The 26673-nt window shown below is 59.0% G+C and overlaps 1 protein-coding gene across 8 annotated transcripts in view; it reads right to left on the reverse strand.

Annotated features, from left to right (window-relative positions):
• Positions 1-685: 685 nt before the first annotated feature.
• Positions 686-26673, reverse strand: part of AMPD2 (adenosine monophosphate deaminase 2) — a 41868-nt gene continuing 15880 nt past the window's right edge. For 4 of the 8 annotated variants that reach the window (XM_039536493.1, XM_039536491.1, XM_039536496.1 and 1 more), the window contains exons 2-18: positions 24585-24715; positions 21652-21782; positions 20708-20776; positions 19111-19222; positions 13362-13548; positions 12585-12726; positions 11530-11619; positions 11004-11133; positions 10412-10606; positions 9731-9862; positions 8760-8923; positions 8027-8153; positions 7493-7656; positions 6941-7061; positions 6334-6507; positions 4731-4841; positions 686-3431 (exon numbers count right to left, since the gene is read on the reverse strand). In XM_039536493.1, coding sequence (XP_039392427.1) covers positions 3216-3431; positions 4731-4841; positions 6334-6507; positions 6941-7061; positions 7493-7656; positions 8027-8153; positions 8760-8923; positions 9731-9862; positions 10412-10606; positions 11004-11133; positions 11530-11619; positions 12585-12726; positions 13362-13548; positions 19111-19222; positions 20708-20776; positions 21652-21782; positions 24585-24715 — 2396 coding nt within the window. In that variant the 3' untranslated portion in view covers positions 686-3215. Of the gene's footprint in view, positions 3432-4730; positions 4842-6333; positions 6508-6940; positions 7062-7492; positions 7657-8026; positions 8154-8759; positions 8924-9730; positions 9863-10411; positions 10607-11003; positions 11134-11529; positions 11620-12584; positions 12727-13361; positions 13549-19110; positions 19223-20707; positions 20777-21651; positions 21783-22429; positions 22550-23348; positions 23529-24584; positions 24716-24911; positions 24930-26673 lie in introns of those variants that run through there. The other 4 variants (XM_039536497.1, XM_039536492.1, XM_039536495.1 and 1 more) reach the window with 4 other exon arrangements.

The following is a 26673-nucleotide window of genomic DNA, read 5'->3' on the forward strand; positions in this document are numbered from 1 at the left end:
CCATTAAGGCTTGAAGGACTTGGGGTTTCATTTTCTCCTGCATGGTGTCTTCCGAGAGCTGAAGGCTGGATGGGTCTGGCTTTGCTGGAGCCCTCAGACCTTTCACCATCGCACAGACGCCACACAAGGGCCATAAACCTACTGTCTTGTACTGGTTCCTTTTAACACCACTGCCGGGACATGGCTGCTGATGGTGACTGTCAGCCGCGGGTGATCTTCGGACAGATCCTTTCGCTTCTCTACCTGAACTGTTTCTTAGGGTCAAAACCCACTAACTCACTGTATTCTGCACATTAGAAAGTGGCAGGAGCCTGGTGCTTTCACCTTTAGTACCTACCCTCCCACATTTGCTGCTCTCCCAGGGAAACCTCTGAGCTCTCCAAGGACCATGCATGAGCACAAGCTGAACTGAGGGAGCTGAGATGCTGGATGCTGCTGGCTCAGGCTGTGCCTGTTTTCTGATCTGCAAGATGAGGGGTAATGACCCATCCCACAGGCACTGGGCATTAATCTCAGGTTTGGAAGGCAATTGGGAGCCAGAGCGAGGCCTGAGCATTATTAGTGATTCACAGCCCCTGCAGCCGTTTGCACGTAGAAATCAGCACAGTAATAAGCAGTGAAACCTGGGTCTGAAGGCAGCTCCCATGTCCCCACCCTGCTCAGGGAGTCACACACACCCCGGGAGTTTACTTAAATAGTTTGTATTTATTGATCATGCTCTTTTTTGACATGACACTGGAGAACAACAACCGTGCGTCAGCTGTTTCATCGAACGACGTGGTGACACCACAGCGTGAGTGGGAGGGTAAGATACAGCTCTAAGATACACAGAAATCAAAACTCTCTCGGCCTAGGCAGCACAGACAGGCTCCAGCGAGGCAGGGTGAGTATGGCGGATAATAAACCCGGCCACTGGGCAGACGGTCCCTGCCCTCACTCCTTAGCCAGGATCCGCAGAGTCCCTCTGCTTTGGATCCTGCTTGCAGCTCTGATCCGCACTGCTCTGTGCACCAGCACTGGCCAAAGCCTGCAGTGCAGCAACGGCTCCTCAGAGCTTCCAGCAGCAGGACCCCAGGTAAGGGGCCCAGGGGCGGGACTAACACTGATGAAGAGCTCCTATCGTCCATAGACCAGCCCCATTGTGAGTGCTCTGGGACAGGTCCTGGGCCCTCCCAAGACATTCGCTCTGCCCAGGGTGCCATCAGCTAGGCCACTGGCTAGGGTATGGCTGCTGGAATTGGCTGACAGCCCCTCATGGGTCAGAGCGGGAGCAGCCTGTGACCAGCGCTCTCGTGTGGGGAGGAGCAAGGGGACAGGAATGGACGGAGGAGGGGAGCACCTCACCCATATGGGCCCAGGCAGTGATGATGACCAGAGTTAAGTGGGGAGGGAGCTGAGCTTTGCCCCAGCATGGTGGGCTGCTCCCAGAAGCCACTGTGCGACACCCTGATCTTTCACCATGGCAGTGAGATGGGTGTGGTGCCAGGGCTCCCTAGCTGTACTGGCTACATGGGAGCCAAATGCAGAGGGGAGACACAAGGGCACAAAGTCCAGGGGCCTGTTCCTAGGACAGAGTGGGCAGCGCTGACCCAACCTGCTCCTGACAGCTCTGGCCCCTGACGCATACAGCCAGCTCCTCTCCAGCGAAGGGGTCACCCCACAACCCATAAAAACTTCACTTCAAGGGGACCTGTGGGGCTGAGCTCCTCGCTGACCCCAGCAGAGCAGGCAGGGCCTCCCTTCCCCACAGCCGTCACGGGGTGGGGGGCACATGGTCTGGATCCGTTCTATGGGGGGGCCAGAGATGGTTCCTCCCACACCCCTTGGGACACTGGCAACATCCCTCTCCAGGAGACTAGAACAGAGGTGGCAGGGGAGAAGCCCATCAGATCTAGGACCCCTCTGGGTAATGCCACGCGGACTCGGCCACAGAGCACTCTGCAAGCCCACGGCCGGGCCCTGATGCACGGGAGCAGAGTGGGCGGGGAGCGGGTGGTGCCGTGGTGGCTAAGCAGGTGATGGGGACGGCCGTGAAGAAGCGCATCGGGGAGGACGGTTCTGCAGCCCGACGTGCACAGACAAAATTCAGCACCAGGCACAGACAACTGGCGCCTCGCTCCCTACTGCCGCCGGAGAGCTCCCGGGGTCTCCCAAGGGAACTGCCCCCGAGAGACTAGGCTGGCTGTGACTGCCCTGACTGGGCGGGTCCCAGGAGCTAGAGGGTTAATAAAGACGCCCAGGGCCCTCCCTTGCTGCTGACAGAGAAATGCTCAGACTGACACCAGATGCATACAGAGTTAAAAATACCTCTGCCCCTGCCCCCTGGCCTTCACCCCCATGCCAACCCAGGGCAGGAGCTGCACGCTGGGCACAGGCCCAAGCTGCTCACCTGGGTCTGAGGCTTCAGGCATCACAGTTTGAGGAATGTGGAGGGTGGATCCTCCTTTATTTAAAAAGTCCGTGGCCCAGGCAGCCCCACAGAGCACAGCCGCTTGGGGTAGGGGGCACAGCTGCAGCAGGCTGGAGTACTGGGCAAGGGCAAAGCCCAGCTCTCAGCCATTTGCCCTCATGGCTACAGAGACATCCTGCCACAGAACTCACTGGACTGACAATCTCAAGGCAACAGCACCAATCTCAAGGTGCTGAGAGTGGCACCTGCCCAGAGCACCATTCTCCCGTGCACCCCACCGAGAGGGGCGCCAGCCCCTCAACGCGTACCAGAGCACGTGTGCTTTCATGCTAGCACACTAGCACCTCCAAGCCTCTCACCGAGCTTGTGCGGTTGCATGCCAACCCCCTTGTGTCTCCTCTCCCCATGGTGCCAGGATCCACGCTCCTGGCCTGTCACCCAGCTCCCTCTGCACTAGTGCCCCCAAACGGCCCTGCAGACCCTCACGCTAGAGTCCAGCAGGAGTTTTTTTTTAAAAAAAAAAAGGGCAGAACAAACAAACCCAAAAGAAAACTAACAACCCAAAGCAACCAACTAAAATGGCCCCAGCCCGTTCCCAAGGGCAGCCACTAAGAAAAGAGAATGAGCCCCTTCTTCGGGGAAACACCAAGCAAAGGGGAATGCAGTGAACCCAACGCCAGGGAATGGACAGGATCCCCAGGGCCAGGAGCGCAGATGCTACGAAAGGCAGCAGGGGGTTCTCATGCGCCAGGCCAGCCCCCCGGGGGGAGATCGCCTGGAGGGGGAACACCCAGACCAGCGTCCTTCACTGCGTGCCCAGGCTCGAGCTCATGATCAGGGAGTCCTCTTCCTGGATGGTCTCCAGCTCTGCCGTCTGCACGGCCTGTGTGATGAGCGTCAGCTCCTGGCACAGCGTCTCAAAGCGGTAGCTCACCCGGATGTCCGGCACGTTGGTGCGTCTGATGTCGTTCCCCTCGGACCCTTCCTTCAGGTAATTGGGTCCCAGCCAGTAGCTCTTCACCTGGGAAAGATGGCCGAGACGGACGGTCAGGAGGTCTCAGGATGGGACTTTCAGCCTGATGGATCACATGCTGGCTGGGAGGGGTGCCTTTACTCACTGCTGAAATGCAGCCACCTCTAGGGTGGGGAGCAGCAGTCGTATAACAGAGCGCAGCAATGCTATGCAAAAGTCACGGCTGGGGAGCGAACAAGACTCCCAACAGACAGGGGGGATTCATGGAGCAGGCATGGAATAGCCAGAATTGGAATCTGGCCAATCCCCCACCCTCTGGATGATGTGCCAGGGGCTCTATAACAGGCACTAAAGGTCCCAGCCTCTGCTTTGTGTCTCGCCTGAAAGGCAGTGCAGCTCTGGAAGCAGAGAGCCCCTGGCACCGCACTGTGGCACTGACTCTCACAGAAGCAGCGTGTGCCGCTCGACAGGACCTCCCCTCCAGCACCACAGTCCCCTCTGCGGCAGTGCAGGAGATGGGGCCTGGGTGGGGTACAGAGCCAGTGCCCCTATCGCCAGGCTGGGAGATGGGGCGTGGGTGGGGTACAGAGCCAGTGCCCCCTATTGCCAGGCTGGGAGATGGGCGGGGTACAGAGCCAGTGCCCCTATTGCCAGGCTGGGAGATGGGCGGGGTACAGAGCCAGTGCCCCTATCGCCAGGCTGGGAGATGGGGCGTGGGTGGGGTACAGAGCCAGTGCCCCCTATTGCCAGGCTGGGAGATGGGCGGGGTACAGAGCCAGTGCCCCTATTGCCAGGCTGGGAGATGGGCGGGGTACAGAGCCAGTGCCCCTATCGCCAGGCTGGGAGATGGGGCGTGGGTGGGGTACAGAGCCAGTGCCCCCTATTGCCAGGCTGGGAGATGGGCGGGGTACAGAGCCAGCGCCCCTATTGCCAGGCTGGGAGATGGGCGGGGTACAGAGCCAGCGCCCCTATTGCCAGGCTGGGAGATGGGCGGGGTACAGAGCCAGTGCCCCTATCACCAGGCTGGGAGATGGGCGGGGTACAGAGCCAGTGCCCCCTATCGCCAGGCTGGGAGATGGGGCGTGGGTGGGGTACAGAGCCAGTGCCCCCTATCGCCAGGCTGGGAGATGGGCGGGGTACAGAGCCAGTGCCCCTATTGCCAGGCTGGGAGATGGGGCGTGGGTGGGGTACAGAGCACAGTGCCCCCTAACGCCAGGCTGGGGGCAGGAACCTGCCGAGGTTCCTCAGCATGGCCTGCACAGTATTGAGCGGCCCAGGCTTTGAATGCGTGCTGGGCTCTCGGAGCAGAAGGGGGCCCTGCCAGGGGGCGGGGGACCCCGGCGTTACCTTGTGGGAGAAGCCGCTCATGAGCACGCTGTTGCGGGCGAGTTCGCACATGTCGCAGGAGCTGAGCTTCCACACCTGCGTGGCGATGCTGTACTCCTCCATCAGGGGCTCCTGCAATGGCATGGCCGCGTCAGACCGGCCCCCACTGCCCCCGCCTCCCCCCAGCAGCCAGCTCCCCGGAGCAGCCTCTCACCCCATACCTGTCTGCAGCTGGGCAGGAGAGCATGGGAGGGGGGGGGCTGCTGATCGCTGCGGCCAACAGCCGGCATGGGCGGCACCCCAGCATGCTTCCCCCACACTGCCCTGCCCTGCCAGGGGCCCCTCCAGGGCCCAGGGGCAGCAGCTCAGTCCCTGGCCTCTCTGCTGGGGCTGGTGGCTCAGTTAGCACCAGCGGTGACTGGGCCTGAAGGGGAAGCCGCAGTGCAGACGCTTCCCATGAGGGGGCAGCAGGAGGGCTCCTCGTGCTCAAAGATGCGGTTGGGGAGCACAGCCGGTTCCAGGCGGGGAGAGTTCTGCACCCGCCTCCACCCCACACGCCTCTCCCCGGGGGGCCTCGGTGCATGCATCTCCTGTTTGCACGCACCGGGCGGCCTGCACAACTGATCCCAGCAGCCAGGAGACTGGGGGGAGTCCTGACCCTGAATGGGTCCACAATGGAGGGGAAAGGGCAGCGATAGTCCCAGCCTCCCTGGCATTTCACCCGCCGGGGACTGGCACTGGAGCCAGAGGAATCCCAGCCTGGGGACAGGGCGCAGTCCCCCAGCTGGCTGGAGCTGGACTTGCTGCCAAAGGCAGGGCAGACAGAAATCTGGGAACAAGCAGGAGGCCTGGGAGCAGCAGGATCAAAGCAAGCCCTGGGAGCAGCGTCTCTCCCATCACAGCACAGGGAGCTGCTTGCAGCCAGTCCCCCTCCAGCCTGACTGGGGCCTGAACCAAAACCCAGGTGAGCTCCTCACCTCTCCCCCAGCCTCAGGGGCACAGCCCAGTCTCTGCTCTCACTGCAGCTGTCTGCAGGAGTCCCTTAGCCCTGCCGCAGAAAGGTGCCATTTCACCAGCTGGGCCGGCTTACATTAAAGCAACATCGCTGGGGACCTCCGGCTTCTCCTCCAGCAGCTGCAACAAAACCTACGCCCTGCTTTAAACACCCCGACCTCCCCAGTGCACGGCCCTGTCTGCGGGGACAGCGCACGCCCAGGCCGGAGCCGGCAGAGAGCTGCGGGGTCCAGTCACCAGCACCGCCACTGCTCTAGGACCCTCTGGCTCCTGACACAGAACAAGGGCCGCAGCCCATTCCCTGACAGGAAGGGTGTCCTCGCCTCTTTCACCCTAGCGATGCACCCTTGTGCCACCCCCAACCGCTCCCGAGTCCTGGTGTCAGAGCCTACGGGCACGCCAAGGCTGCTCTCATGCCCCCAGCTACCTCCCTGGGCCAAGCTAGACACATCCAGCTCTTTCCATCTTTCCCCAAAGGTCAGTGTCTTCCACCCCTGATCGTTGGCTGCTGCTCTCCTCCCAGCCCTGACACAGGGCCCCCAGATGGCGCTTTGCAGAGCTACCCGGGGCGGCTGGGGTCTCAGCCCTGGGCGCCGTGTGTCTCGCTCACCTTGGTGAAGTGGAACTGCAGGGGGTCATCAGTGGAGAGCGAGACCATCAGGCCACGGGACAGATACTCGGGCAGTGGGTTGCGGTGGTAGCTCAGGAAGAGACTGTTGTTGCTGAGCGGGGACATGGCAATGCCGATCTGGGCTAGGTAGTAGAGGTACTGCAGCACGGGCGCCTGGCCAGGACGAGCCGAGAGACAGCGTGGTTAACAGGGCAGAGCAGCTCCCTTCAGACCACGACTTTCCCCCTCCACCTCGGAGCCCCAGGATCAGACCCCCCATGGTGCCTCGGTGCGCCCGTTGGCTAGGAAGCTCTCCCGCTGGCATGCTAGAATTCCAGTGCTGTCCCTCTGTCTTGGCACTTGTAGCACCCTAACCAAGCTACGTTCTCTTAACGCGCCCATCACCATGGTATCCGGGCTCCCCATCAGCCAAGGGCCTTTCCCAAGACCTGCCATGATGGAGATGCAGCCATCTGTACCGGTAACATCACAGCCCCCTGCCTGCCCCTGTCTTGTGCTCCGCTGGTGCGTCAGGGTCACCGGTCGCGCGGTGCCCGACAGACTCAACTGCCGAGTTCCCTGTGGGCGCAGCTCTCTGGGTTCTTACCTTGCGGAGCAGCAGCCCATGCGAGATGTTCTCCGACAGCATGAAGGCTGACACCAGGTGGTGGATCGGGCCCGCCTCCCCGCAGTGAGGGCGCAGGACAAAGGTGTGGAAGCCCCTCTTCCTGCAGAGAGGTTGCCAAAGGCTAGTCAGCGACTGGCCACTGCCTGTGGTGGGCATGGACCCACAGCACGTGAGCCAGGGAGCCATGGGGGCAGGGGATGCCGGGAACCGCCGTCACCCAAACGCAACCACCAGGAGCGGGCTTTCCTGGATAGGGAACCCCCAGACAGACCCTGCACTCTAAAAGGTATCCAATAACCTGCTGTGTAATGCCCCAGCCACAAGGGGGCACTCCACAGCCAAAATGATGTAACAGACAGCCCCCTGGCAGGACACGAACAGCTGGATTAGCAATGCCTCCATGGGTCCCTGCAACCCGCCCAGAATTGCCAAGTGACCGCCCCCAGTGCCGTGGGGATGGGCCAGGCAGGGCAAGAGGGCTCCCTCTACCTGCACAGATGACTCCTCCCCTACTCGGGGGGGGTCTCCTACCTGCGCAGGTGGTTCAGCACCGTCATGTTGGCGTACATGTAGTACAGGTAGTACGAGTAGGGCGGATTGTCTTCCTCGACCCAGGTCCCGGGCAGGGGGCTGTCCTGGTTGAAGATGCGATGCTCTGGCTTGGATTCGTCATCCACACTGTCAAAGCCGTCCACCTGCCATGGGGAGGGGAGCGTGAGAAGCCGGAGGAGGAGCGCATGGCTCGGGGCAGGAGGACCTTCCCAGGGCTCCTTCCTCAGGCACCCCCACTGGAGGTCGTACTGTCGCCTCCCGGGTGACTACAGACCCCACGCCCCAGCTGGCAGAAGAGGGACTGACGTGCCCAGGCCAGGGGCAGGGCACCACAGAAGCAGGAGCCTGATGGATTTCAGATCTGGCACGTTACCCTCCCCAAGAAGGCTCCTGTCGCCCCACAGAAGCACTCGACTGAGCTACATACATGGGCCTGTGCTGGCCATTCCCTGCTCGCCCTGCTGCCCCCAGCCCAATCCAAGCCAGTCCCCAAGCCCTGTGGGCGGCACGCACGTGCTCCAGGAAGAGGTGTAGCTCCGGGTGGCTGGCAGGATGGATGGTGGCTTCGAATAGGGGTAGGAAAATATTCTCCAGCATCTCCTGAAAGTTGGCCAGCTGCTTCTTGGTGCGGTACACATCACTGTGAGAGACAGAGAGGGGCCCCCCCGAGGGCAGTCTCAGACCGGGACACCTCCCCACCATGGCCAGCTCGGCAGCTGGCTTCTTGGGACTGGATCCTGCTCCTGACTTCAACGGGGCTAGTCCTGATTTACACAGGGCAGGGCATCAGGCCACTAGCCCTGGGCCAATGGTCACAGGATTCCTCTAGACCCTGGAGCCTGATTCCTCCTCTCCCTGCCCCACACTCAGTTGTCAGTTCCCTCCCTCCCAGGCTCCCTCATCCTGCTGCCTCCCCCAGTCCCATCCCTCCCTCTGCTGGGTTCACCCAGCTCCTGGGCCCTGGAACCAGGCTTCCCAACGAGCCTGACGCCTGCCTGGAGATGCAGGATGGCTCCCCCTCCAGCTGGATCCCTTACCACTTGGGTCAGAACACTGCCCCACTAGGGAGCTCCTGGGCTGTCCAGGTTTAGCCAAGCCCAGGCCCCAGAGCAGGGCTACTGCAATACAAAGAATCATCGTTGTCATCCTTGGCTGGAAGGGTCAGTCCCTGGCTCGAAGCCCACGTGACCAGCTCTGCCTGGAGGCCCCCTCTGCTGCTCCAGCCCCGCAGACAGAGACTACTCACAAGAGGCGTGGCACCTGCACCAGCCAGCGCACGTTGTTGGAGTGCACCTTGTGGCTCACGGCCCACTTGGCCAGCTTGTCCCACTCGTCCCGTGACCGGCCGTATATGGAGAGCCGCAGCTCCGCATTCTGATACTTGCTCTCCTCCAGGTCGGACATCACCTCCTGCGGAGAGGGTAACACGCACGTTTGCCGTGGGAAGTGCCCTCCCAGCCAGCGGGCTGGCTTGGGAAATGCACGCCTTGGCTCGTGAGACACGAGGAGACACACGCACATGCGACACGGGAAGACACATATGCTCGTGCACGCCTCAGCTTGCAAAACAGCGATGCAAGTGTGCGCCTGGCCTTGCAACATGGACGTCTGCACATTTTGCCTCCCAAATCAAAGGCACACGTGTGCATGCTACAGTGATGTAAGACTCCCCCACGTACAGCTCATGAAACATGAGACTCTCCCCCCCACACAAACAGGCCTCTCTAGGGGAGACAGCCAGCCCCAAATTGGGCACATCCTATATGCCCCCCACCCTCCACGCACACACACATTTTCACCCCCAGGAGGTTCTCTTCTCTGGATCCCCCACCCCCTGCTCCCTCAAACAGTCTCTGTTTAGCTCTGTTTCCACCCTGAGACTCCCATCTCTATGCTGCTGTGCCCCGACACCCAGCTTTGCAAACTCGTCAACAAGACTGAGCAGCCCGGACACTAAATCCACTTGCTGTTCTCAGGTGGGATCAAGCAAGAGACAGATTTGAACAGTGAGCCGGTGCCAGGGAAGGAGGCACCATTGCCAGGCTGCACGAGCCCTTGGTGACCTGCCCCCATGACAGAATTGGCCTTTGGCTTCCTTCCCAGGCTGCCTGCTCAGGGGGGCTGGCAGGTGAAGGCAGGCGGGGCCGGTCTCTGCAGCAGGTTGGCAAAGGTGCCAGGGCCTGGGGGATGCCCCTCCTGGGAGCACAGGCCCCTCACCTTGATGATGTGAGCGAAGTACTTCCCCGAGACCTGGTTGTCCGTCTTGATGAAGATCTCACGCAGGATGGACTCCCCGATGGGGTTGTACTTGGTGTTGAACTTGTCAAAGCGGTGGAAGGTGTTACGGTCCTGCCGCCGAAGCAGAGGGACATGTCAGCGCACAGGCAGCCAGGGGAGGAGCACGTGCAGTCCCATCCCAGTGACCCCACTGTCCCTCCCTGGCTCCCCCCAGAGAAAGTCTGCAGAGACCCATTCTCTGAGTGCCCATCCCTTGGCAGGGGCGAGCATCCCCTGCCTCCAGCGCCTTCTCCCCCAGGCCTGACATCTTCTCCTCCCAAGGGGCCCCGGCTGCCCAGGTCTCACAGAGAGGATCCATCATTCAGCTCAGCAAAGGCCATGGGGCTGGAGCATCCTCTTGCCTCAGCCACAGGATGTCCCTGCAGGCCAGTGCTGGGACAGCGCGGGAGCTGGCCTGAGGAGGCATGGGGTGCGGGAGCCTCAGCTCAAGAGCCGGGTCCCTTGGGGAGCACAGTGGGGCAGGTTCTACCCAGAATGGGTTTGCTTTCCTGTGCTGCACCTTTTCCCGACATCCCAGGTGGGAGCCACAGTCCTGCCCAGAGCAAAGGAGGCCATCCCCAGAGGGCAGCAGAGCCGGAGCACCTCCCAAGGGCAGCGTACCGCATGGACGTCCAGTGTGTCCACGCTAAGGTCGTAGGCCGTGAGGTTCATGGTCTCGAAGACCTCCTTCAGGGTCTGCTCCTTGCCCTTCTCCACGTGCACGATCTCGTCCAGGTGCTTCTTCATGGTGCGCTTGATGAAGCGCAGCAGGTGCTTCTGGTTCATGCAGGAGGAGGCGTGGATGTGCGTGTCCACCTGTGCGGGGGGAGGGACACACGTGACCAAGGCCCAGGGCCCAAGACCCCAGCCCTCCCACCAGCATGGGCTGGGAGCAGGAGCCCTTGACCACTAGGTTGGAACCCAAGCCAAGGTCAGCAGGACCTGAAAGCCGTCACTGCCTGATGGGTCTCAGTCTCAGTGGGGAGGTGCTCATGGTCCCAGCACAGCAGAGAGGACAGGAACCAACTGGGCCACGGGGGCTGATGCAGGCTGTCCCTGCAAGCTGGGAGGAGCTGGCAGTGCTGTTGGCCAAGCTCGGGGGACAGAGGACCTCCCTCCCTGGGGCAATCAGACCAGCGAGGAATTTGCTTGGCTGCATGGGATGATGCCTCGGGGAACACAGGGCTGGGGTGGGCTCCGGCCCTGATAGTACCTTGCGGATGTTGTAGAAGTCCCGGTGGGGGACCTTCTTCTGAGCCGCCAGCTCCTTCATCTCGTTGAGCAGGACGTGCATCTGGAACTTGGAGCTCAGGTACTGCAGCCGCCGGTAGCAGAAGGATTTTCTGGACAAGGGAACAGGTGATGGATCTGGGGTCTCTGTTCACAAGCCCCTGGGCCTAAACCCCCTTCACTGCAGGGCAGTGGTTGCCTAGTGGGTAGAGCAGTGGACTAGGACCCAGGAGTCTTGGGTTTGATCCCTGGCTCTGCCCCTCTGGGGCCTTGGTGTTACTAACTGCAACTCTCAGGCTGGAGTCTGAAGAGGGGGCATCTTGTACCGCCTGCAGTCTGAGGCTGGACCAGTCCCTTTCACACGCGAGGCGGCCCTCGGTTCAGCTCTGTAGCTGTCACGGTGCAGCAGCCAGCCCAACAGAGGGGCCAGGCAGCCTCATGGGTGGGAGCAGCTGCCTAAGCCATGCAGCCCCAGGGTAGTGGGCAGGAAGGGAAGCTGCTCTGCTTACATGGGGCCATTGATGATCAAAGCCATCAAGACGTTCATGTCGGCGATGAACTCCTGCAGGTCGGGGTATGGCAGGTCCAGCTCTGTGCTCCTGCGGGAGGAGAGGGCACAGGGCTGGTCACACCGACATGTCACGCACAGTCATGGGGGCAGGGAAAAGGAGCAGCCCAGGGCAGGGCACCCAGCTGGCATGTGGGAGACCCAAGGTCAAGTCCCTGCTCCAGGAACTATTTACAAGGTGGCCAAGCTCCAGAGGAGAGACAGAGAAAGCCCCACCCAGAGTACCCCATAGCTCCATGGCTAGGGCACTGCCCTGCAATTCAGATCTTTCACAAGGGCAGGGGAATCCAGTGCCCATTCACAGGGGTTGTTTCCAACCATCTCCCCAAACCCTCAAGCCATTTCAAGTGGCAGTGTTATTTGTCACCTTCCCTCCCAGCCCCCATTGAGTAGTGTTGCTGGAGGCTGTTAAGCAGCAGCTACACCCACCCCAGAGGTGGCTGCCCTTAGATGCTAAGTGAAGTGACAGTTCATAGGGCTCCCTGGGATCTTTTGATGCAATGTAATAAAAAACCTCCTCTGAATAATATTATTCCTCCCAGGAGAGGCAGTGCCGCTCAGTGCTTAGAGCCCGGGCTGGGACCAGGGGCTGGGCTCTGTCCCTGGCTCTGTGTGACCTGAGGAAAGCCGGCCAGCCAGGCTTGCAGAAGTGGGGCGAATGAGAGGAAGAAACCCCAAAGAGATGGCCAGGGAAGGCCACCCTGCTGGCCCCAGGCTAGCCCCAGGAAGGCAGAAGGCAAAGGGCACCTGGTATCCAGATGCAAAAGGGGCACTGCACATGCCACGCAATGCAGTGCCTCAGAGAGCCTGCTGGGAAGGGGTGGGATTGCCCACGGGCAGGGCTCTCATTCCACGTGCCCCAAAGAGGCTGCTTCTCCAGTACAGTCCTGGCTCCTTTCAGACCCCCCAGCCCTTGCTCCTCGCCATGCCAGGCACCTGGGTTACACTTGGGTTCATAGCCGGAAGCCCTCCCACCTGCGCGTCCCCCTCCCTCACCTGTCCACGACATCGCGCTTGGTGTAGACGTGGATCACGCCACTGACCATCCTGAGGCCGAAGCCCAGGTCGGCCGGCATGGCCTCAGGGAGGCAGGTCTCGTAGGGGTGCTGGTCTGTGAAGGGGGGGTGCACAGGAGCATCTGCAAACAGGAGCAGCAGCAGCGCAGGGAGTGTTCATACTGGGTTGGGGTCTGGACAGCACCTAGCGCTAGCCTGGAACCAGGTCCCTCGTGGAGCCCCAGGGCAAGGCAAAGGTGGGGGGTCCTGAGAGCGGGGCTCCCCAGTCCAGATACATCACTCGCCTGCTCAATGCCGCCCCCGCCCCCCAGGACTCCCTCCATCTCGCAATCCAGACTTTTGCCCCTTCCCCCCAGCAGGGACCCTCCTCCCTCAGGGCCCCCCATCTGACTCCCCTCACACAATGTCCCCTCCGACCACCCCCTTTGAATGAACGGGGGCTGGGGGAGCATGACCAGGATGCAAGTGCCAGCAGGTGGGGAAGGGGCGGGTCACCCAGTGAGCTGAAAGCTAGCTCAACATCTCCCCCCCCCCCCCCCGCCCCGGGCAGGATTGTTCCAAGGGATGAGGCTTCTTCCCCTCTCCCCCACCCCCCGGAAGTCCATTCTGCAGCCTTATGGGAACTGATCCACAGAGCCCTGGTCAGCTCCCCACCGGCCCACCCTCTCCTAGCCATCCATCGTGCTCCCACCCCGGGGCACCTCGGGGTTTACCCCGCCACTTGTTGCTCCCCTGCCCACCGCAGCCCTGGCCTCACCTGCAGCCACCGGGGTCTCTGGGATCTCCTCATAGGACCGGGTCTCCAGCGGTTTCCCGGAGAGCTCCTCCAAGAAGCGGGCAGTGGTCTTGCAGAAGCTCTGCAGGGAGAGCCCCATGTACTTCTCCCGGATGAACAGTGCCTTCACCACGCTCTTGGCTGCATCCAGCAGGTCTGTGAAGGGCACCTGGAGGGTGAAGAGGAGACACGGGCTCTAGCCAGGGTCAGGCCCACGGCTTGGAACCAGCCTGGGCAGGTTTCCATGGATGAATATGCTCCATGCCCCAAACTGAGGTCTGGGAGGATCCATCCTATGGGGCATGCAGAAAGATGTGAATGCCAGTGCTTTAAGGGGCTAGAATAGGGCCTGAGTTTTCCCTAAGGGGAGGAGGGAAAATCTTGCTCATATGTAAAGGGTTAAAAAATGGTCAGCAGGTTTGGGATCTGGAAGCAGGTTTTCTTCAGTAATATCCTGCAGCAGCAAGTTCCGCAGGTTAACAATACATGGTGGATTTAAAATAATAATAGTTTTAACATAGTAAGAGTTTCATTCTTTTTAAATGTTACCTTTTAATTTCACCTCACACACACACACACACACACACACACACACCCTTGTCAAGGATTTCAGAGCTACCAGACCCAACTGGTCACCTCTTCATTTCCTGTCTTAGGGTTTTCCTCAGCCACCCTAGACAGAAGCCATCAACCTCCCTATTGCAGGAGTCGTGCTGGGATGCGGTGCCTCCCACTGCCTGGGTCCCTTCCTTGGTTGCTGGTGCTGAGCCAGCCCGGGAGGATGTACAGGGGGCTGTGGCCTGAAAATTAACTCTCTTCTTCGGGCCTCAACCAAGAAGATGAGAGGGGGCTAAGGATCCCCTGGAGGGGAGACTTGGGGGCAGAGAGGAGAGAGGGTGCATCCCCACATCCTCAGCTCCAATCACCATCTACCCTTCTCCTGTAGCAGGGGAGCCTGTGGAGGGGTAAGACCAAAGCCTGCCTGGCCCAGGAGACATCAATCCCAGCCCTAGGCCAGCAGCAAGTGGGAGAGAGACGTGTGGGCGGAGCTCTCTTCCCCTCCCACAAGAAGCCTCTCCACTCCTTGTATCATTGCAGCCTGCTGGGCACACACACCCACTCCGTCTCTGCTGCACAAGAGGATCTGTGTACAGCCACATCCTCCCAAGAGTGTAACACACCCACACAGAGGGAAACACTGCTGCTTCGTCTATCGCCGGCTGGGGAGTCATCTGGACGGGCACCAGGAATCTTGTGAACGAGCAGGAAGGCACGTGGCTGAGGCTGCAACAGCAATGCTGCCTTGGCAGTTTAACATCCCCATCGTGGATGTGTGTGCAAGTTAGTGATCTCCCACACAGAGAGCGTACACATTACAGAAGCACTGCCGGACAGGCGTGCGAGCTCCCATGCTGAGAGCGTACACATTACAGACGCGCTGTTGGGTGCTGGGTGATCTCCCACGCAGAGAGTGTACACGTTACAGATGCACTGCGGGGTGCCGTGTGATCTCTCACGCAGAGAACGTACATGTTATAGATGCACTGCCGGACAGCCGTGCGAGCTCCCACGCTGAGAGCGTACATGTTACAGATCTGATGCTGGGTGCCGTTTGATCTCCCACACAGAGAGCGTACACGTTATAGATGCACTGCCGGGCACCGGGCAATCTCCCAAGCAGAGAGCATACAGGTTATAGACATGCTGCCGGGTGCCATGTGATCTCCCATGCAGAGAGCGTACACGTTACAGATGCGCTGCCAGGCGTGTGTGCAAGCTCCCACGCAGAGAGTGTACATGTTATAGACATGCTTCCAGGCGCCAGGCGATTTCCCACGCAGAGAGCGTACACGTTACAGACGTGCTGCCAGGCAGGCGGGCGATCTCCCACGCAGAGAGCGTACATGTTACAGACGTGCTGCCGGGTGGGCGGGCGATCTCCCACGCAGAGAGCGTGCACGTTATAGACACGATGCCGGGCACCGTGTGATCTCCCACGCTGAGAGCGTACACGTTACAGATGCGCTGCCGGGCGATCTCCCACGCAGAGAGCGTACACGTTACAGACGTGCTGCCGGGCGGGCGGGCGATCTCCCACGCAGAGAGTGTACACGTTATAGACACGATGCCAGGCACCGTGTGATCTCCCACGCTGAGAGTGTACACGTTACAGACGCGCTGACGGGCAGGTGGGCGATCTCCCACGCAGAGAGCGTGCACGTTATAGACACGATGCCAGGCACCGTGTGATCTCCCACGCTGAGAGCGTACACGTTACAGACGCGCTGACGGGCAGGTGGGCGATCTCCCACGCAGAGAGCGTGCACGTTATAGATGTGCTGCCGGGCAGGCTTGCGATCTCCCATGCAGAGACTGTGTACATTATAGACGTGCTGCCACAAGATGTTCTGGCCCCTGGGGCTTTGCAGACTCTCCCTGGGTGCTCTAACTTCCCATCTGTGGTCCTTTTCAGCTCGCTGTCCATGTTTTCTGCCTGACACGTTAAGAGGCAGATCGAGCTAACAGCCAACAAGGTAAAGGTGATGGGAGATAAGGAATTAGAGGATCAGGAAGAGAAACAGGAATCACTCAGCCCTGGAGGACGCTGAGTAGCGGAGGATTGTACTGGCTACACAAATCACAATACAGTACATTGCTCTTTTCTACTCACGGATCATAACATGCTTTACCAGGATTAGTACATTGAGCCTCGCAGGGGAGAAGAGGGAAAAGGGCTAGAGAAAGGCCAAGGCAATGGGCCCATTTCCTGGAGCGTACCATTGCAAAGTCTCTTAGGGTCCACCTACACAGTAAGCAGCGAGTCTCAGAGCTCAGGTCCAGAGGCTTGGGTCCACGGGGTTCACACTCCAGTGCTAAAACTAGCTGTGTAGACATTCAGGCTGGCACTCAGGCTCTGAAACCCACCCCCCTCCCTAGGCTTCAGAGCCCAAATCTCTATCCAGCTGCTTTAGGGCCATAGCGTGGGCCCGACGAACCCCGCTGACCGTGGCCCTAAGACGCACTGGCACAGGATGCTGCTCGCCATGTAAACGCACCCTAAGACCACAGGGCGGCATGGCCTGGCTAGCTCCTGTTACTAGTGTGTGCACACGCGCACGCATGGGATCTGATTCAAAGCCCATGGAAATTAAAGGCTCCCGGGTCCAGATCCCCAAAGGTATTTAGGCATCTGATTCCCATTGGGGAGTTACCTAAATTCCTCTGAGGATCCGGGCCCTGCTGACTCCAGCGGGTGTTAGAACAGGCTCATAGTGGGCTGGGTTTCTAAAGACATTGTCCAGAAGAAAATCATGGGCCAGATCCTGAGCTGGTGGTCAGTCAGTGGAGCGACACCAATTTCCAAAAGCGGAGAAGCTGGCCCCTCATATTTTAAAACTTCCTCTTGCTCCTAACAATACTTTACAGAGGATTCAAGCGTCACTTACTTATTTACATTTGCTGTCAGCTTTCTCTTTGCATTTCCCTGCCTAGATCAATCAGGTTTGCTCTCTGATCCCCATGGGTTGTAGTCAGGTTCCCTGTCCTGCCTGCGACGGGTTAAATTATGCACAAATAACCCCTCACCTTTAAATACAGGAACACATCCAATCTAGAGCAGGGTTGGTAAAACCCATTACAGTGGGGGCCAGGTCCCTTTCCGCAGGACTAACGGGCTAATAAAGGAGCAATGGATTCTCCCAGCCATGTGATGGAAGCAGCTGGCACCGTACAGGTCAGAACTCCTTAGCCAAATCCCACTGCTGCACAGCGATATGTGGCGGAAGGGAAGACGCTCGGACGATGGGCACCCATTGCTATTTCGGCAGGGGACTGTGCTAGGAACTACTTTTAGATGTCACCTTGATCCAGAGGGAAAAGGGACAGGGAGAGAGACGAACGGGCCACATCCTCAGCTGATGTAAACTGGCATCACTCTGTTGATTCCAATGGGGCTGTGCCAATTTACACCAGCTGGGGATGTGGCCCAGGGATTGGTGGCCCCGAATGGGGTTCAAGAGGGTCCCACGAGGATCTCACTGGACCCTGCTGGTTCTGGAGAGGGCAGGGCCAGCCCCTGGCTCAGGTACTCAGGGGCAGATGTGCTGCCCATCACCCAAGACAAGGGGATTTGGGGATAGATGCTGTGGCCCAGCCCTTGAGACCGGATGCAGCGAGGTGCCAGGCGCCATGGGCAGAGGTGTCTCAGGGCATGTCCATACCACAAGGGAACGTGTCACTGTGGCACGAGCCGGCACACCTGCACTACCTGCACCAGCTGGATTAGTGCTAACAGCGCAGCGAGGACGTGGTGATGCGGGCTAGTCACCCGTAAAAGCCCACCACAGACTCAGGGGATGTACTCGGGCTGCTGGCCCGTGTCAGGGTCTGTGCTGTTGAGTCTTCCTTTGTTACCCGCGCTAGATCACAGGTGTGGTCAGACCTTCACCTGCAGCTCAGACATACCTCAGAGAGGGGAGGGGGACTGGCAGGCTCAGGGAGACCAGAGAATGCAACACAGGGGGTGTCAGTTCCAATCCCACCCCAGGTCCCTGTAGCCAGCCAATCCCTGTCACAAGGAGCCTTTCCCCTCTAGGGAGCACTGGCTCTGATCCAGCCCCAAGTCATAGAATCATAGAATCTCAGGACCAATCCTCAACTAAATCATCCCAGCCAGGGCTTTGTCAAGCCTGACCTTAAAAACCTCTAAGGAAGGAGATTCCACCACCTCCCTAGGTAACCCATTCCAGTGTTTCACCACCCTCCTAGTGAAAAAGATTTTCCCTAATACACCTCTACCCCGATATAACGCCACCTGATATAACACAAATTAGGATATAACGCGCTCCGGAGGGACGGGGCTGCGCACTCCGGCGGATCAAATCAAGTTCGATATAATGCGGTTTCACCTATAACGCAGTAAGATTTTTTGGCTCCCGAGGACAGTGTTATATCGAGGTAGAGGTGTATCCAACCTAAACCTCCCGCACTGCAACTTGAGACCGTTGCTCCTTGTTCTGTCATCAGGTACCACTGAGAACAGTCTAGATCCATCCTCTTTGGAACCCCCTTTCAAGTACTTGAAAGCAGCTATCAAATCCCCCCCTCATTCTTCTCTTCTGCAGACTAAACAATCCCAGTTCCCTCAGCCTCTCCTCATAAGTCATGTGCTCCAGCCCCCTAATCATTTTTGTTGCCCTCCGCTGGACTTTCCAATTTTTCCACATCCTTCTTATAGTGTGGGGCCCAAAACTGGGCACAGTACTCCAGATGAGGCCTCACCAATGGCAAATAGAGGGGAATGATCATGTCCCTCGATCTGCTGGCAGTGCTCCTACTAATGCAGCCCAAAATGCCGTTAGCCTTCTTGGCAACAAGGGCACACTGCTGACTCATATCCAGCTTCTCGTCCACTGTAACCCGTAGGTCCTTTTCTGCAGAACTGCTGCTTAGCCACTCGGTCCCTAGTCTGTAGCAGTGCATGGGATTCTTCCGTCCTTGTTGAACCTCATCAGATTTCTTTTGGCCCAATCCTCTAATTTGTCTAGGTCCCTCTGTATCCTATCCCTACCCTCCAGCGTATCTACCACTCCTCCCAGTTTAGTGTCAAGTTGGAGGGGAGTGACTGGCTCCTTGTCCTCGTTGAACCTCTTTGAGAGAGAGAGGGAGGGTAACTCAAGTAACCGTTAGTTCCCACTCCCCGCAGGCAGCCCCTTGTGCCAGGCAAACTCACCCCACATGTCTCTTCCCCGGAGATGGTGACCCTCTGGAACTCTCTCTCCAGCAGCACATCCCTCTCCTTGGGGAGATGATCCACCAGGTCCTCGTTCTGCTCCTTGTACAGCCTGGGGGAGGGAGGGGGGAAGAGATGGGTCAGGGTGCAATGGCGGGTGTCTGGCCCTGGCCATGCCCCAGCTCCCCGTCACTTCCACACAGGCCCGTGGAGCTATCCAGAGACAGACACACGGCACAGGGAGATGTGCAAACACGGACTCAGCCCCGCAGGGGGAGCTCCCCTGGGATCTCAGCAGCCACATAGCAGCAATGATGTGCCCACTGTGACCCAGTAACCAGATTCACAGCTCAGCCGCTCTGTGCACCGGGGGCTGGCGCTCAGCTGAAGAGAGAAGCCAATCCCCAGCTGAGTGCCACTTCCTGGGAAGCAGTCTGCAGCGAAGATGCCGCTCAAGAATGTCCCATTCACCAGTCATCAGGACTCAGCTTGGCTGCTGGAGGTTGAGTTACTGGGAACCTGGCTCTGGACTGAGCACCCTGCCCCGGGCAGCTCAGCCCAGGAACGCACGAGCAACGAGGGGGACATAAACAAACCGCAACAGAGACAAGAGGCAGCGCCGGTACCGTCTGCGGCATCTGGAAGCAAAGGCAGGTGGGAAAGGGAGCTCAGAGCTAGGGAGAGTGCCCGGCGGGAAGAGCGATCCAGCCAGCCTGGCATCCCTGAGGCAGGCACCTTCCCCTAGAGGGCATGGAAGCAAAACCCACCCCATTGCACCAGCGAGCCTAGAGCTGTGGGATCACCAGCTTTCATCACAGGGATGCCAGCTCCGCCTGCCTTCCCCACCCTAGAGAGCAGGCCCTGCTTAGCTGCTCCCCAAAGAGCACACCCCATTCATCCCCCTTCTCCTCCAGCTCACACCCCTTCTCCCCTAGCTGCGTCCCTTCTTCCCTATCCCTAGAGGAAGCGCCCTGCTTAGCGGCTCCCCAGAAGGATATGCATGGCTCCATCCCTTCCTCTTCCGCTCCCCCACCCACGCCTGGCTACCTGCAGAGCCTTCAGTACACACCATCACTCAGGAATGGGAGAGGGTGCAGGAAAGCCCCAGGTTGGCCCCTTTGGCACCAGCTCCTGCAGGAGTGACCAGAGCTCCCAGAGCTCATTTGTGATGTCCCCCACAATCCTGGTGGATCCCCTAGAGCAGGGGTAGGCAACCTATGGCACGCGTGCCAAAGGCAGCACGCGAGCTGATTTCACACTGCCCGGGTCCTGGCCACCAGTCTGGGGGGCTCTGCATTTTAATGTAATTTTAAATGAAGCTTCTTAAACATTTTGAAAACGTTGTTTACTTTACATACAACAGTAGTTTAGTTATATAATTTATAGAGAGAGACCTTCTAAAAAACATTAAATTGTATTACTGGCACGTGAAACCTTAAATTAGAGTGAATAAATGAAGACTCGGCACAGCACTTCTGAAAGGTTGCCGACCCCTGCCCTAGAGAATGCTGCTCCCCAGCTGGGCTGGGATCGGGTGGAGCCCCAGCCCCCAGCTCACCCCAAGTCGCTGGCAGAGGGGGAAAAGCCAGACACTCACTGTAAGTCAGCAGCACTGTCAATTTTCAAGAAGTCCTGTTTGGCTCTGAGTAAAATGTCGGGTTCTAGTCTGAGGACACATGGGAAGCAAAGGCAGAGGCAGGGGCAGGGGCAGATGGATGGATGGATGGACGGACAGAGACAGACAGGGAGGAGAGAGGAAGAAAGAAAACACTGGTGTTAATGCAGAAACCAACACCAGGCACCACAGACACAACCAAGTAAAACTCACCGGGATGGGAAAGGGGACCCCGGAGCGAAGAGACCCAAGAGTGCCCAGGGTGCCTGTGGGACCAGAGAAGGACCAGGGCTGGGGGACCCAGGAGAGCCATAGCAACCCAAGAGCCCAGCCCCTCCTCCCCCAAACTCCACCCAGCTCTGTTCTTTGGGGTGTTGGCAAGCCTGAGGCCCGAGTGAGGCAGGAGAGACAGAGCCTGCTCTGCCTGACAGACGGGGTGGGGACAGCGTGTTCAGCTAACCCCCTGGCGGGGACCCCCAAGGAACCCCAGGATGCTTCCGGCTACACAAACTCCAGGCAGGATGGGGCAGCCTGCAGCTGCCAGCCCTGCACAAACACCTGCTCCAGCCAGAGGCTCACCCTGCTCCTGGGTTGCCCATAAGCTGCCCTGCTGGGCTCCATGGCAGCAGACCTGGCCTGAAGACCGAGCAGGCAGGTCTAAGAACAATCCTGAGGGCCCTGGGGGTGTATGAGCGATCCTGGCTGGGGCGCAGTGAGTTTCTCAGGCCCCTGACCAGCCACAGCTCACAGTTGGCCTTGGAAGGGACCCTCCCCCCTTGTCTAATCCCAGCTCCCTGGTGCACTGGTGGAGCCGGTTAGCCGTTAATCCAGTGATACTCCCTCCACTCTGCCCCAAGCGGGGCATACTGGGGTCAGGACCTAGAGAGACGTGGGGAGATGGGGACAGAGCGGGGACATCGCCTTACTTCACGTCCTGGCTGATCTGCCGCTCCAGCCGCTGGCGCCTCTCCTCCAGCTGCTCAATGGGGCTGTCCTCGGGGAACTCGTAGGGGGCGCTGCGCATGTCGCTCTCCACCAGCGAGCGGGAGAACAGCTCCTGGGGGCAAAGCAGCACAGAACAAGCCGTGAAGGGAGCTGCCAGCACGGCCTTCAAATCATCCCCGCCCAGCATGCTGTGGCCGATCGCTGGCATGCAGCAGCGTGACGAGCTCCTCCCATCCTCAGCTGGTGCAGGGAAGCCGCCAGAGGCTTCCCAGAGGATGCCAGACTTCCCAGCAGCAGGGCAGACATGCCCCAAGGCGCGAGAAGTGAGTCCGCAAATGAGGGTGAGGGTGGGAGGAAATAGATGAGCAAGCAGAGATTGCCTGGCTCAGGGCAATGGGAACCAGCCACAGGAGAGCAGCTCAAAGCCAAGGCAGGCCAGCACTGACGGAGCCTCAGTGCAGGAGCCAGGGAATGAATGTCTGTCTGTTGGAAGAAGGGCCACAGGTAGCCCCTCTACCCCCAAAAGTGGCCTCTCTGGTGCAGGGCAGCATGGAGGAAGGCACCAGCTGCTGCTGCCCCTTCAGAGCCCAGGGCTGCCAATCCAGCAGGGTTCACAGGCTGGCACTAAACCTGCTCCAGATGCTTGTTCAAAGCAGAGAGGAGTTGGTGTGGTTTGCCTGGGAGGCTCAATGGGGAGGGGGCAGGGCCTGATCAGACAGCTCTCAGCATTCCCCTCCTCCTCCTCCACATGTGGCATACCCAGCCCAGCTGCCTCAGGCTCCGGGCTCCTGACAGGATCATTGATCCCTCTCAATTGGACGATGATAAATCTGCCCCCAGGAGTCAGGGTGTTGCTGATCAATGGCTTTTAGCGTCCTGGCCATGAGGCGCAGGGCCCCACGGACATGCCTCAGTGGATTCCCGGCCCAGCGTCAGAACCTGGCAGTGCGAGGGAGCGTGGTCAGTGATCAATGCCACGAGAGCGCTCGCTTAGGGACACGTCTCCCCACTGAGAGCGCCCGGAGGCTGCCGCACCATGCCCTGAGCAGAGAGAAATGCAGCTCCAGGCTGAGTCAGGCCTGCTCTGCAGGGATCTCCCTGGTGCCTCAGAAATGCTTTGGGGCAGGGAGGTGCCGGGCTCCCTGGGACACGTTCGGCCTCATCCGGAAAGGAGATGGGCAGTTATTGGCTGGAGCACTAATGAGGCTCTTCCCTGAGCCTGGGCACACAGGCTGATCATTTCCATTAAAGCGTAAGGTCTCCAAGGACACATCAAAGACCAGCACAGTGTCCAAGCTGGAGCAATCCTCAGGCTGGCCAGCCAGGAGCCCGCAGGGCCGGAGCTGCTGCCTTCCCCTGCTTCCTTACTGCTCTCTTCCCCTGCCATTCCCCGGGGCAGCCACTAGCACCGGAGCCCCTCAGTCACAGCAACATCCACAGAGGCCAGCAGCCCCGCAGTTTGCAAACATCTCCCAAAGAGCCCTAGGTCTAACTCTCCTTCTAAACAGCCAGCTGACGTCTGCCTGCATTGGCTCCATTCAGGAGGGAGAGAGGGCCAGGCTGTGAGCGCCGTCTCACGCTCCACCACCGTTTCCCAGAAGCCACTGGGATCAAGGCAACTGTTTTGGCCAAGCCAGCATGGGGCTAGAGGGCTCTGACATGCCCAAGGGGCTCGTACCAAACATTCCTGACAGGAGACAGGCAGAAATGTCCCAACAGCTCGTGGCTGCTGAGGAGTCACCCACAGTTCTGAAAAACCTGATTCGTCAGGCTGAGCCCTGGCAAACTCAATGCACCGGGACACTGCGAGACAGAGGCTGAGGGAAAGTGGGCTCCTGCTCATTCCCCTGATTTGGGGACCCCTCCCTGGCTTTGCTTTAAAGGGACTTGTAGCAGGGTGGACCCCTGCTCCTGCCCTGAAGGGGTTAAAAACAGCCCTGAGAAGGGGCTGTGGCTGGAGAAAGCAGCCTTTAGGCTGGGGCAAGAAGCCTGGGCTGATTGGGGAAAGTAGGCTCAGCTGTGGCCATGCTCCAATCAGGCCCAGCTGGCCCCTATAAGAGGCAGAGAAGCCAGAAGCCCAAAAGAGTCTCTCTCTAGCTACAAAGGGAGATAGGCCTGGTTGTAGGGGGCTAGAGCCAGCGTACCTCAGTGGAGCAGGGCTGGGGAAAGGCTGGGGAGTTCTAGCCTGGAAAGCCCCAGGCTGCAGCCTAGCATTGGGCTAACAGGTCCTGGGGGTTGCAGAGGGCAGCCCAGGGGTAGGCCAAGGCAGCAGGTCCAGACCCAGCCTTGCCAGTGATGAATAGACTGATCCTACAATCTGTCCCAGGGCATGGAGCTAGACAATGACTGGCCGTAGCCATATACTGAGGCAAGGTGGGGATAGAGGGTGGGGGTTCCCTGGGGAGGAGAGACCCTGAGAGAAAGGGGTTACTGCCAGGGGGCAGCAGCCCATGTAAAAGGGCACCGGGTCCAGGGAGGGACATGGGGGCCAGAGGACAGGTGGATCACCAGCCTGCAGAGGGTGCTCCAGAGCTGAATCGAGCTAATTCCCAGAAGTGACCAGCAGGAGGCACTGCGGGGGGTGAGTCCGGCCCATCTACAGGACTACAAATGGGAGTCAGTGGGATGGAAGGGAAGGGAAAGAGAACACAAAAAGATGATGGATGGAGGTGTATAGGGATGGATAGCTAGAAGGGCCTATAGAATGTGGTGGAATGGCTAGCTGGACCTGGAGAATAGGGTGGGATAGATGGATGGCTGGGTGGGTTGGAAGGCCTGGAGAATGGGGTGGGGTGGATGACAGAGGGATAGATGAATGGATGAGTGTGCATGGGATGGGAGAGAGAGAGGTGCAAAGGGTGGGATGGGTGGATGGATAAATAGGTGGGGAGTTTGCATGAGATGGAACAGCTACCTCAGCGATTTCCTTGTACTTGCCATCCATGGAGGTGCGCAGGTCGACAGGGAAGTGCTTCAGGCAATGCAGAGTCCCTGGCAGGGAGTGGGCAGACTGCAGTGATCGAGGCCCCAGCCCACCATGGATCTCTGTGGAAACACAGTTCAGACCAGTCAGCCAGGGAAGGGAGAGTGTGGTCTGCACGGCCCAGCGAGCAGCAGATGCCAGCCACACAAAGGGGCAGACTTTAGCCAGAGTTAAAAAAAAAAAAAAAAAAGGCAGGGGGGGGGGGGAGAGGTGGAAAAATACACTTAGCAATGGGGGGGGGGGGGGGAGAGAACCAACCCTGGAGTTAGCACAGTAGGGATCAGCGAGGAGGGTCTCTGTGTTGGTACAGCACCTGGCATAGCGGGGTCCCGGCCACAGCTCCTAAGCGCTACTGTAACAATAGTTAACCGACAGTGCTACAACACTGCCCAGCTCCCTTAGATCCTTTGCCTGCTATCACTGCAATCCGGTCTCCATTGGTGTAACGTGGGCTTCCATTCCCATCACCGTGGCATCTGGGCACCTTCCACATCAAATCCACAGCACCAGCAAAGCCCCTAGCAGATGTCACGGAGTCTCGGGCATGCCTCCCTATTTTGGGGTAACAGCTCGGCTGGGGTAAGGATGGGATTTTATTTTTGTTTCAGGGTTTGGTTTGGTTTCTTTGCTGGGGTGGATGGGGGAGGGGAGGGGAGGAGGCATTTAGGTCAATGGGGGGAGGGCAATAACAGGGGTACTACCCTTCACTTCCTTAGCTTTTTCAGTCCTCAGTGCACTTCACAGCCACTCAGTGGGCGAGAAAAAGAGAGAGGGAAGTCTCATCCTCGCTTTACAGTTGGGAAAACTGAGGCACGGAGCAACTTGCTCCAGATCACGCAGCAAAGGAGAACCCAGGAGGCCTGATTCCTAGTCCCTCACTCTGACCTCCCATGTGAGGCAGCAATTCAGACATCTAAAGCATCCAGGCCGAGGTGTATGAGTGAGCAACAAAGCACCCAGAAATATCTCAGCACATGCTGTCCCCAGCCCCGTTGTCAGAGGAGCTGGTGCTTTTCCTAAAGCCATTCCCTTCCCTCAGCAGTAAATAGCAGGATGGTTCCAGGGCACTCGATAGCTCAGAGGATTGGCAGTTCAGACACCATGGTAATAGAGGCTATATAAAAACCTAAGACAGAGGGGTAATAGGAGAAGGAGGCTCTCGCTGCTGGACTGCTGCTCCAAATCCAGTCCAGCCTGGCAGGAATGGGACAATGTTACCTTCTAATGGCTGGGTTAGTGGCCAGAATGAAATGGGTGGTGGGTCTTGGCCCAGCCCCTAGGGAGAACAGACGCCCACAGCACATTAACCAGCACTAACCGGCCCCCACGCTGACAACGGTCATTTACAGGCCGCAATAGCAATCTGCACCAGGATCCCAGCATCTATTTAACCTCACAGCCTCCTCAAGCCAGTTCAGCGTTGCTCCTGTCTCACAGATGGGGGAGCCCGAGGCAGAGGGCCGCATTTTCCAGTGCTCCGCTCCCAGTTAGGGAAACCAATACGGATGAGTGATTCCAGAGCCCAGTGGGCACCCGGTGTACTCAGTTCCCGTGAGGGATGGGCCCTTCGGAAACCACTGGCTAGAGCAGAGAGGTGACTGGCCCAAGGTCACACAGGGACTCTGTGGCAGAGGCAGGAATAGGACCCAGGGCCAGAGCACTGCCAAACCGTCTAACGTCTCCCAGAGAGGCCAGGAACTGAGCGGTGCACTGGGAGCGAACTCCCCTCTCTTCCCTACAGCTGGTCCCACCAGGTCACAGTTTAGATGTTGTGAATGAGGAAGCTTGTCCCGTGCTGTCTATTTTGGGCCTAAGCCAGACCTTCAGCCCCCAGGGCTGTTGAGCCGGCACTGAGCTCACTGCAAGGGTCTCTGGAGAGAATGCAAGTGTAACAAGAACAACGTGCTACCCAGGAGAGGCCCGGGGAGAGAACTCTCTCCTGTCTCAGCCTGTCCAAATGAATATGAACCCAGCCGTCAGTTCTCACACCAGGGGAAAGCAGGCACAGGACCATAGAAAA

The sequence above is a fragment of the Mauremys reevesii genome, linkage group 4, assembly GCF_016161935.1.
Source record: "Mauremys reevesii isolate NIE-2019 linkage group 4, ASM1616193v1, whole genome shotgun sequence".
Classification (NCBI taxonomy): domain Eukaryota; kingdom Metazoa; phylum Chordata; order Testudines; family Geoemydidae; genus Mauremys; species Mauremys reevesii.